Source organism: Aulonocara sp. 'chitande type north' Nkhata Bay, linkage group LG18 (assembly GCF_057382095.1).
Source record: "Aulonocara sp. 'chitande type north' Nkhata Bay isolate Kocher_YH1m ecotype deep benthic linkage group LG18, A_spYH_male_GT1.1, whole genome shotgun sequence".
Taxonomy (NCBI): Eukaryota; Metazoa; Chordata; class Actinopteri; order Cichliformes; family Cichlidae; genus Aulonocara; species Aulonocara sp. 'chitande type north' Nkhata Bay.
In genome coordinates this window covers 22,144,991-22,155,939 of record NC_141361.1, presented here as the reverse complement: position 1 = coordinate 22,155,939, position 10,949 = coordinate 22,144,991, and the positions used below count along the sequence as shown (strand labels likewise).

The 10,949-nt window shown below is 41.0% G+C and overlaps 2 protein-coding genes across 3 annotated transcripts; one reads left to right on the top strand and one right to left on the bottom strand.

Annotated features, from left to right (window-relative positions):
* Positions 1-288: 288 nt before the first annotated feature.
* Positions 289-3,908, bottom strand: alg3 (ALG3 alpha-1,3- mannosyltransferase). The gene is made up of 9 exons (XM_086272006.1): positions 3,662-3,908; positions 3,095-3,194; positions 2,863-3,010; positions 2,372-2,532; positions 2,080-2,200; positions 1,760-1,965; positions 1,330-1,405; positions 714-859; positions 289-624 (listed from the first exon to the last, which is right to left on the bottom strand). The coding sequence occupies exons 1-9, from the start codon at positions 3,891-3,893 to the stop codon at positions 444-446; spliced, it is 1,371 nt and encodes a 456-aa protein (XP_086128132.1). The 5' UTR covers positions 3,894-3,908; the 3' UTR covers positions 289-443.
* Positions 3,903-9,855, top strand: mul2 (mitochondrial E3 ubiquitin protein ligase 2). 2 transcript variants are annotated; one of them, XM_086272008.1, is made up of 7 exons: positions 3,917-3,987; positions 5,036-5,057; positions 5,325-5,476; positions 8,063-8,150; positions 8,276-8,396; positions 8,493-8,724; positions 8,840-9,855. In XM_086272008.1, exons 3-7 carry the CDS (start codon positions 5,360-5,362, stop codon positions 9,314-9,316), a joined length of 1,035 nt encoding a protein of 344 aa, XP_086128134.1. In that variant the 5' UTR covers positions 3,917-3,987; positions 5,036-5,057; positions 5,325-5,359; the 3' UTR covers positions 9,317-9,855. The 2 variants fall into 2 exon arrangements, with proteins under 2 accessions (XP_086128133.1, XP_086128134.1); XM_086272007.1 differs by lacking the exon at positions 5,036-5,057 and having other exon boundaries at positions 3,903-3,987.
* The last annotated feature ends 1,094 nt before the right edge of the window (positions 9,856-10,949 follow it).

The following is a 10,949-nucleotide window of genomic DNA, read 5'->3' as shown; positions in this document are numbered from 1 at the left end:
CCAGTAAATAAAAACTTGAGATGATATCAGCCTACATGACTAGACCAGAGGAATTATGGACTGAGTGTAGTTGTACCACAGTAAGTGGGAATAGAGCTCATGTAATCAATTCTTTCCACACAGCATAACATCCATGACATTCTCATAGCCTCCACTCTTCTTATTTTCTATCTAAAACTAAACCTGAGAATTCTTATTTTCTCTTCTTATCTCTGCAACTGCATATTATTCCATCGTGTGGGCATCAGTCTGCACACACATGACGCATCCTTCACTTTAAGCAGTGAGAAGCTTTAAATGGCTCCTTTAATTCACTTATAAACAGTCTACCACAGCGACCGCCCTTTGCACTGGTGCTGTCAGGATCAAAGACAGGAGGATGGAGCGGGCTTGTCATCAGCTGATTCAGCCGAATAATACTTCTGGTCCGATCAGGCCGGGGCTCAGTGGCGTTTGTCCTTTACAGCTTTCTGCTCTTGTGTTTCTGCTGCAGCTGAAAGCAAAGGTGGAGCTAGCCAGAGACATAACAGGATGATGAGGTGACAGACGTGAAGGGCAGCTGAGCTGCTGTTAGTAGAGGGATAGGTGTTCCACGAAAGCTCGATCAGACCCAGGATCAGGACCCTGCATGCAAAAATAAAACAGTTTTTCATTAAGATGTGGCAGAGTGTTCAGGGAGGTGCTATGCTTCAGGACTTGTGATTCTGTCTCACCTGAGCAGATGGGCCAGCTTCTTGACACCTCCACTCCACAGCAGGTAAGGCAGCGAGTGGAAGTACCAGACGTAAAACTGGTAGTGCAATGAGCGACTGAAGCACATGCCAATGAAGTTACAGGTGAACAGAATCAGCACAATCTGTGATTTTCAGATAAGGACAAAAAAAAGGCATGTCTGGAAGATCATATGAAAAAATCTGCTAAGCATTGTTTTACCATGTCCTGTGTCCTGTAAAGAGAATGTTCAAAGCAAAGCTAATTTCAGGTGCTCACTTGTCACCAGGTTTCCCACAACAAGTAGCACCACAAGTTTTTTTGTTTTTGCAGAGTTTTGGAAGAGAAAACCTTCTTTTCCTGTGACTCTATGTCTGTCTCCTCTTGAATACAGTGGAACTTTAAGCGCTAAGTTTTTGGTTCTCTGTCCAGAAATCTTGACCCAGTTACTCAAAATAATTAAGATCCACAAATCTTGCTGAGAAGAGTTTTCTGTATGATTTTTTTCATTCTGTCAACAAGGCCTGCAGATTCATATTAACATCTAACAACAGACTTACTTAAAAATATATTTCACATTAAAGACAGGAGTAGATTGAAATGGAACAAAAGGATATGATCCACAGTGCTTTTCTGAGCTGGGATTTTCCTCTTGCCTGGTTCCTTTAGAAGTTCAAAGATGCTTTCTCCTGGTCTGGTGCCACAGACAGAATATGGTTATTTGCCATTTTAGAGATCTAGGAGGTACGTGTGTATTAGTAAAACATAAAAAGGTTTCCGCTGCTGACTGATGAGAACCCTGAAATACCAACAACCATTTAGTGCTGTTACTAGAAATCAATTGCATTTCCTTGTGGCCTAAATGTCTCTGCAGAGTATAAAGTAGTGACAATCCTGCTGAAATCGCCTTCCATTTTTTCATGACACCTGTCATGCATTGTCATAATGATGTGGTTTTGATCAGTATGTTATCATGCAAAGCATTTATAAATGTAAAAAGAAAACAGTGTTCCCAGTGTATCCCTGGCACATTCAAAGTCTATCTCACCTCTTCCAGCGGCGGAAGGCAAAGAGCAGCAGGGTGAGCAGATGAGCGGCCAGCAGGAGTAAGTGGAAGTAGCGATTCAAAAAGAGCCATTCTGGCAGGAAGCGCCAGTTGACCGTCCACTTGAACATGAACTGGCGGCCAAGATCAAAGGCACGGCTCATGTAACCAACGGGATTCTCTAGGAGGAAAGGGAGCCCCAACACAACCTGCCACATAAGATAAAGAAAGAGATGATGTTAGCAAAATACAGTCATTTGCTAAAATTTACTGTGGACAGAGTACTACAGTCAAGCTGTACCTGTTTTAATGTGTATATTTACCTGTATGCCTGCACACAGCGATAACTTGGGGATCGTCTTCATTAGACCAAACTCTGACAGGAGGAGGAAAAGTAATCCAGGGGCAAAGAGAAGCACGTTCATTTTCACAGATACTGCTAAACTGTCAGAAAGAGGAAAAGATTGAGTTGTAATTTCATCTTGCTACTCTCAGGAAAAATTAACAATGACAATGTAGAAGGTATGTAACACATTACAGATGTACAGGTGCCACTTGTTGATTTAGGGGAAGCCAATAAATGAGTATCCGCTTTAAAGAAGAGTGCACACTTGCCTGTAGAGGCCACAGCCCAGAGTCCAGTATCCATCTATGAAGAGATTGACAGCTGCAAACAGCAGCATCATGGCCACTGGGTCATTAAAGAGACGGAGCACAAAGATGGAGTGGATCCGATAGGATGCACAGCACACGAAGAAGAACACATAGGGAGGAACCTGGAGAAAAAAAAGAAGGAGATTTAATTATTTGTGAGATTAATTATTAGAAGAAACGCTAAAGAGATTAATTCTGCAAGTGGCTCAGAAAAAGAAGAGCTGCAAGTAGAGGAAAAGGGAGGTCTCAGTATTTTTGTGGTTCTGGACCTGGAACCCAGAGCCAGATATGCAACAGAAAACTAATGAATTAATGTGTGAGAATATTCTGAAAATAACATTAAATTTTGTTTCTGTAGGGTATAAAAGTTGAATTCCATGAGCGTTTTAGCAAAATGACATGCTGCTTAATATATAGGGTTCCTGGCACATTAGTATTAACATTAGGCTCACCTTTTTGGTGCGATAGTATATTCTGAAGACAAGCAGCAGTGTGAGGAGGTAGAAAAAAGCAAAAATGTACTGGCCCAGACGGATGTTCACCCCATGGCCGGTAATGTAGTAGAGAGCTGTGAAGATGTAGACGAACCCAGCTGGGTACCTACAACAACAGTGTTCCAAATTATCTAGGAGACCTGCACTGAAAAGCGTGGTATGGAGAGAACTACATCATTTTGAAACTCACACCAAAGGGCCTGTGTCCCCTTTCAGCTGGGTGTAGTCATAGGTGCCATTGATAACTCCTTCCACTTCATCCATGTATGCTTTCCAGTCGATCTCAGTGTCTGCAGTACATAATAATATTAATAATAACGATGATGTGGATGTGAATATCTTGATGCATGCTCAATAGTCATGCTCAGTGATGACGATAGGTTCTGGAAAAGACAACTCAACCAGAACAAACAATCAATTTAAGAAGGAGAAAATATTATTGGTATTTTTCTGTTGCAGTTCCGTCTTGTATGTGGACGTGTAAAAAGTGAGCAGTTACTTTGCCTTTAGAAGTTTACTTCTTGTATTTACTATTGAAACAGCTACCTTTGGTTGTATATAGTCTTAAAAGTAATGGACGTTATTTGACGTTGGGAGAGAGTAAACCATTGTATTTGGTCATGCAGTGACAGTAAATTCCCTTTGACAGGTGGCAGGCAAAGCTAATACTTTTCTGACGCTAGCTACTTAGCCTTCAGCCGCGTTCAGATAAACGTCAAAATACAATAGCGTGCTAACTAGTCGACCAGCTACTTACATGCTACTTTCTGTATGACCCACACATTGATGCCGATCTCCAGGAACCACAAAACTGAAACCACCAGCAAGGTGTATTCCGTCTTGAACAAGAGCAAATACTTGTCCTGCCAAAGCGTATGGAGTTTCCCCCACAGCGGGGACGGGGAAACGGGAGACTTTCTCCGCACACCTCCAACTCCTGCCATGTCCGCGGCGTAGCGACGTGTACGCGGAGGCCGTAACTGACGCATGCGCCCAGACTTCGTCACGTGACAACTCTGTCACCGCACGTCAGATACACGGTGCTGCAGAGTGAATACTGGGAAGGTTTCGTTTCCTTTACAGGTATAAAAAACAAACTTATTATTAGTTCTAATTCTTGTGGAAATATATGTGTTTTATAAACTTCTAAGTGTTTCTTATATGACTGTTTAAAAAAAATCTTTAGAGGTCACTGGAGCCATGTCAACGTTAGCTGGCTAGCAGCTAACTTTGTTGTAGGGAAAACGATCAGGAGAATAACAGCATGTAAACATGTTTTAAAAGGCACAGCAAAGAAATGAAACTTCAGACAATGGAAATATATTTTATTCAAGCTTTCCATCAAATAACGTGTGACTGCAGCTTGTTGAAGTTTTGATTTTAATGTCAGAGTGATCAAGAACAGCTAAGTGTCCAAAATCATTTTCCTTCATATTATGGAGTCACATTTGTTTGTTTGCTTTTCCCATTTTTATTTGTTCTCCAACTTTTTCTAACTCTTACCTTAATAAGCTGGTTTGTCTTTTCTGTCATATTCTATTATATTTTTGAGCTCCTGAGTCACTTTGCTGTACGCTGCATCTTGATGTTTTTGCTGCTGGACTCCAGAAATAAATTTCACAGAGAAATTGTTGGAATAAATATGTCCTGTGCCTTTGATCAGACCAGAGAGAAATTTAGCAGTCTCATTGGCATCATTTTAAAATTCAATCGAAGCAGTTATGCAGCTGTTAATAATTTGTTGTTTCTTATGGTATTTCAACATAACCTCGTTTGTGCGTGGTGGCATTTTGTTGTGTTTGATTTTTGTATTATAATGTGTGTATGTATGATATAGATTGTGTATGCCATTGGGATGGGCATTGCTAACCAGCTTGGGCTATGAATGTTGTGGTATATTGCCTGGTTTATGTAACACACTTCGTCCTATGTAAAAATATGTAGAGGAAGCACACAGTAAAGATGCACAGATGTAGTAAAGGAGGACATGCACAGGGCTCATGTAACAGATATGGATCTAGGGAGGTAGCTAATCTGCTGTGGTAACCCCTAAAGGGAGAAGCTGAAAAACGAGGAAGACTACCTGTTGCTAGCTTTTTATCAACATTAATCCCATATTTTTATTTTGCAGTGTGAAAACAAAAGACATGCTGGTGAGTCTGTATTAGAAGAAAAATAATGTTCCTCTTTATCACAAAAGGCTGCAGTTCAAAATGTATGGCAGATAATTAACACTGTACATAGTTAGAGAGGCAATATTATCAGTTCCTTTGTTATGTCCCACACGTACCTCAAATCAGCCAGTAATCACTGCCACATCGTGTAGGCACATCAAAGCATGTCACAACATAGCCATGAGCCCCGCAGCTGTGGGTTTACAGACAGGTGATTCTTCTTCTTCTTCTTTTGTGTTTGTGCAGGTGCTCTTGGAGCCGTTACAGGAGACACGGGGCCAATGGAAGGATTCTTCGTGACAATTTCAGAGGCAGCGTGTCTTGGAGTGAGCCTTGCTCTCTCAGGCTTCTCCTTCTACCTATATAAGAAGAGCCGAACAACAATAGACAAACTCAACGTGAGTTGTTAATTTTGTGTAATTAGCTTTATTGGAAGACTAAACCTCTAAGAAGCTTCTACTTCAAACCCCTCATTAGAGATTACAGCTCATATGTTTTTGATGGAAGAGTTAAGGTCCCTTCTCAGATGTTAGTAATTTTTTCAGAGATGTGAACAATTAATCTGGGTAGAGAAATAACACAACAGGATTTGGAGTAGTTTAAATGTATAAGGTGAGCCATATATCACAGTAACATTTAGTTTATCTTCACCATATTGCAATAGACACTGTAAAAACAAACTTGCATCGCTGTTATAAAGCTGTAGGTGAGAACAGTGAGCACATCTGTGGCTATATTGCACTAAAAAGTTAAGATGGAGAATTTGGACAAAAATGCAAAAAATTGACATTCTGAGAATAAAAACAAAATGTCAAGAATAAAACTGAAATAGTATTTTGAAGGAAAAAAAAAAATCAAACTTGGAAGTGTTGGCTCCATTTGTGCAAGAAGAAATAGTGGCAAGGGGGTGTTGTATCAGAAGATCAGGCTGCAACTGACATTTCACAGATGAAGGTGTAAGATACAGTTGGGCAAAGTATTTAGTCAGCCACCGATTGTGCAAGTTCCCCCACCTAAAATGATGAGGTCAGTAATTTGCACCAGAGGTACACTTCAACTGTGAGAGACAGAATGTGAAAAAAAAATCCATGAATCCACATGGTAGGATTTGTAAAGAATTTATTCGTAAATCAGGGTGGAAAATAAGTATTTGGTCAATAACAAAAATACAACTCAGTACTTTGTAACATAACCTTTGTTGGCAATAACAGAGGTCAAACGTTTACTATAGGTCTTTACCAGGTTTGCACACACAGTAGCTGGTATTTTGGCCCATTCCTCCATGCAGATCTTCTCGAGAGCAGCGATGTTTTGGGGCTGTCGCCGAGCAACACGGACTTTCAACTCCCGCCACAGATTTTCTATGGGGTTGAGGTCTGGAGACTGGCTAGGCCACTCCAGGACTTTCAAATGCTTCTTACGGAGCCACTCCTTTGTTGCTCGGGCGGTGTGTTTTGGATCATTGTCATGTTGGAAGACCCAGCCTCGTTTCATCTTCAAAGTTCTCACTGATGGAAGGAGGTTTTGGCTCAAAATCTCACGATACATGGCCCCATTCATTCTGTCCTTAACACGGATCAGTCGTCCTGTCCCCTTGGCAGAAAAACAGCCCCATAGCATGATGTTTCCACCCCCATGCTTCACAGTAGGTATGGTGTTCTTGGGATGCAACTCAGTATTCTTCTTCCTCCAAACACGACGAGTTGAGTTTATACCAAAAAGTTCTACTTTGGTTTCATCTGACCACATGACATTCTCCCAATCCTCTGCTGCATCATCCATGTGCTCTCTGGCAAACTTCAGACGGGCCTGGACATGCACTGGCTTCAGCAGCGGAACACGTCTGGCACTGCGGGATTTGATTCCCTGCCGTTGTAGTGTGTTACTGATGGTGACCTTTGTTACTTTGGTCCCAGCTCTCTGCAGGTCATTCACCAGGTCCCCCCGTGTGGTTCTGGGATCTTTGCTCACCGTTCTCATGATCATTTTGACCCCACGGGATGAGATCTTGCGTGGAGCCCCAGATCGAGGGAGGTTATCAGTGGTCTTGTATGTCTTCCATTTTCTGATGATTGCTCCCACAGTTGATTTTTTCACACCAAGCTGCTTGCCTATTGTAGATTCACTCTTCCCAGTCTGGTGCAGGTCTACAATACTTTTCCTGGTGTCCTTCGAAAGCTCTTTGGTCTTGGCCATGGCGGAGTTTGGAGTCTGACTGTTTGAGGCTGTGGACAGGTGTCTTTTATACAGATGATGAGTTCAAACAGGTGCCATTCATACAGGTAACGAGTGGGGGACAGAAAAGCTTCTTACAGAAGACGTTACAGGTCTGTGAGAGCCAGAGATCTTCCTTGTTTGAGGTGACCAAATACTTATTTTCCACCCTGATTTCTGAATAAATTCTTTACAAATCCTACCATGTGGATTCATGGATTTTTTTTTCACATTCTGTCTCTCACAGTTGAAGTGTACCTCTGGTGCAAATTACTGACCTCTGTCATCATTTTAAGTGGGGGAACTTGCACAATCGGTGGCTGACTAAATACTTTTTTGCCCCACTGTATTTAAAGAATGACCATTTCGTGTAAAGTTTTATTCTGTACTTCTGAAACCCGTCATCTTTTTTATTCAGTTTTTAGCTGTTTATGTTGTGCACTTTTAGTCTTTCTGTGTTTCTTGATTACATCCTGATTGTTCTTTTAGCTCATGCCATTTGCATCTGTCTTGATGTAAATCCATGAGGATCTTTTAGGGACATATCTTTTCTTTTTCTCAAACTAAACTGGTTCTTTTGAAAGATTTACTATTACAACCAGTCATTTATAGAATTAATAGCAACACTGTGATTGCTAGCACTGCACAGAAAAGTACCCATTTACAGCCAGCTGATTAACACACACCAAAGACATAAAACCACTGGGAAAGCAAATGCATGACTTATTAATTAGTCAGTCTTATTTAATGTGTGTGCTCCATGTTTCCAGAATGCTCCACGGTTACCCATAGATAAAAAACTCAAGGACCTCTTGAAAGTTACTCCAGGAGCGTGTCTACAGTATGTCGTCATTGAAGGTAATCAGTCTTTTATTTGTTTTTGATAAGGAGTAGTACATTTATTTATTTTTTTAATCTGAAAACTTGTATACCGGCCTGCCTCTCATTCCCTGTTACTGTATGTGTGCTTGTATACATTTTAGGTGGTGTAAAACCAGCTGGAAAGCCTCTCATTAGTTGGCACAACATAGAAAATGTTGGTGTGCTGCGTAGATTCATGGTGAAAGAACACAGGCTGTTGTGGAATGGATTTTTACGTACATGGTGAGAACATCATCAGATCAAGCTGAAGTTCCAGTACATCTAACTTTTTCTACTTATTATCAGATATGCAAACTGTTTCTCACGTTACCTTTGCAGGACAGATAATGAACGACTCTTGCACGAAAACGTAGAGGCGGTGCCCTTTTTATTAGTGGGACTGGATAATACCGAAATCAGAGTCTTGTCGCCTTTACAGGCCGCTGGGCTGGACATGGAGGTCACATATGAGAAATTTCACCAGGTCAGTCACAGTTTGGGTGACCTCATGGGGCAGTACTTTACTGGGGAGAAGCCAAAAGGTCAACTGGAGATCGAGGAAATGCTCAAAGTAAGTCATTCTATTCAAACTTGAATGAATTAGTGTTCACTTCATAAAGCCCAATTTGTTGTTAATATTAAAAATATATTCTTATTGATAAGTGCCACACCTTTTTTTTTTCAAGGTGGGGACAAATCTTACAGGTGTAGGCGAGTTGAATCTGGACACAGATGGCACTCTGAGTCTCCGACCCCCTTCTAACGGTTCACAGTACTTCCTGACCCCAGCGGACTTCGACACCCTGCAAGGGGAGAATGAAGACATTGCTTTTTGGTGGAAAGTGTTGGCCATTACTTCTGCTTTGGCAGGGGCAGCAATCATTTTCTGGGCCGGGTTACGCTACTACCGCCACCTTAAGGATCTCAGGGAGCAGGAACGGGAAAGAAGGGAATTTAACAGACTGCAAATTAATGTACCAGACCAGGACAACCTTCAAGACGTGGCCATGTGTGTTATTTGCCTCAGTCAGCCCCGTAACTGTGTCCTGTTGGACTGTGGACACGTGTGCTGCTGCCACACCTGCTACCAGGCTCTGCCACAGCAATATTGCCCTATTTGTAGACAGAGGATTGTAAGAGTGCTACCTCTATATCAAGTCTGACGTATTTGTGGAATCGGGTCACTTCAGTAGAAGCTTCACGTCTAAATTGCTTAACTTATTAAATTCAAAATTAAATGTGAGTCATGTTGTGAAAACATTTTGTCCATAATAGAGATTTGTTGTGGGAAATATGGGGATATAAAGCAAGTCAAAAAAATGTGTAAACTTGTGCAATACAAATGTTTGTTTTGCTCAGTGCTCATGTGCCTTATTTTACCATTTTCTGCCGAGTGATGGTACTTTAAAGTAAATAGAGTGATTATTTTATAGTGCTTTCCTACCCTACCTGAGCACTCAAAGCACTTTACACAACTTCTCTCATTCACTGGTTCAAGCACTTTTTTGCTGTGATTTTTCTACGTAGGTTCTTTCTCCCTAACAGTTACAGTGATTCGTACTCTGATGGATGAATCAGAGGAACTTGGGGTTAGTATCTTGCTCGGGGATATTTGGCATGCAGACTGGAGCAGAGTTCAGACAGTTTAATTTCCATTCTTGTTTGTATCGGAAATTTACTGAAACCCAAATAAATCTAATGTCGAGAAGTTTTACCCTTAGAGTGTATTTAAGTGTATTTAACACATATTTTAGAATCCGTAGTGTCACTTTTAATGTGTGCATGCACACTCACACCCAGTTTATTATGTATTATGTTTGTTTGACTTCTCCTTAATGCAAATATCTTATCAGCTGATCACATGACAGACACTCAATGCATTTAGATGTTCATACATGGCCGTACTGCTTGGAGCTGATAGGAAGGCCAAAGTAACTTGTAAAACAACTCCTTAGAACCAAATTATACAGAAGCGCATCTGAATGGACACATCCAACCTTGAAGCAGATGGGCTACAGCAGCAGAAAACCTCACTGGGTGCATATTCTATGAACAAATAACAAGGAAGCAGGAAACAACCAAAGCAGGACAAGAGAAGGAAAAAGACTTAATCTGATGAGTTGTGATTTTTGCTGCGACATTCAGATGGTAGGGTCAGAATTTGGTGTAAACAACATGAAAGCGTGGATCCACCCTGCCTTATATCAGCTACTCAGGCTCCTGCTGATGCTATAATTGTGTGGGGAATATAAATCTGCAGCACCTGCAGGATGCTCTCATATCATTAGACCAAAATCTCTAAGGAATGTTTCCAGCACCGTGTTGAATCTATGCCATGTAGAATTAAAGTAGCTCTGAAGGCTAAAGGGGATCCAAGTCAGTGCTCCAGGAAAACTAAGAGTTATTCCCCTGGAGGCTTCGGTCAACCACATGCTGAATTAAGCCTCCTACAGGAGTTTCCCATTACATATTTCCACTTGATCAAGTCGACTGATTCAAAGCTCTGGGACACACGGGATTAAGCTCAAGTATGTACAGATCGCATCATCTTATATAAGGTCAAGGGTTAGGTAACTTTATTTATACCCAAAGACAAGGTAAATTTGCTTTACAGAAAAATGACAGCATTTGGCATCCCTTTAAAAAAAAAAAAAAACACACACACACATACCTAGTAAATATATAAAGCTCACTGTGGCACATATATAGTAATTTTAATATTTCGAATCAAAAACAGTTCTTATTTAATTCAGTGACAGCAACGGGGACAAAGCTATTTTTATAACGCTTTGTCCT

Excerpts from the sequence above, each read along its gene's own strand:
- alg3 (XM_086272006.1), bottom strand. The coding sequence starts at position 3,893 with ATGCGTCAGTTACGGCCTCCGCGTACACGTCGCTACGCCGCGGACATG. Across the intron at positions 2,533-2,862 it reads TATACTATCGCACCAAAAAG|GTTCCTCCCTATGTGTTCTT; the intron begins GTGAGCCTAATG and ends TTTTTTCTCCAG. Across the intron at positions 860-1,329 it reads CTCAGAAAAGCACTGTGGAT|CAGATTGTGCTGATTCTGTT; the intron begins CATATCCTTTTG and ends ATCTGAAAATCA.
- mul2 (XM_086272007.1), top strand. The coding sequence starts at position 5,360 with ATGGAAGGATTCTTCGTGACAATTTCAGAGGCAGCGTGTCTTGGAGTG. Across the intron at positions 5,477-8,062 it reads CAACAATAGACAAACTCAAC|AATGCTCCACGGTTACCCAT; the intron begins GTGAGTTGTTAA and ends CCATGTTTCCAG. Across the intron at positions 8,725-8,839 it reads AGATCGAGGAAATGCTCAAA|GTGGGGACAAATCTTACAGG; the intron begins GTAAGTCATTCT and ends TTTTTTTTCAAG.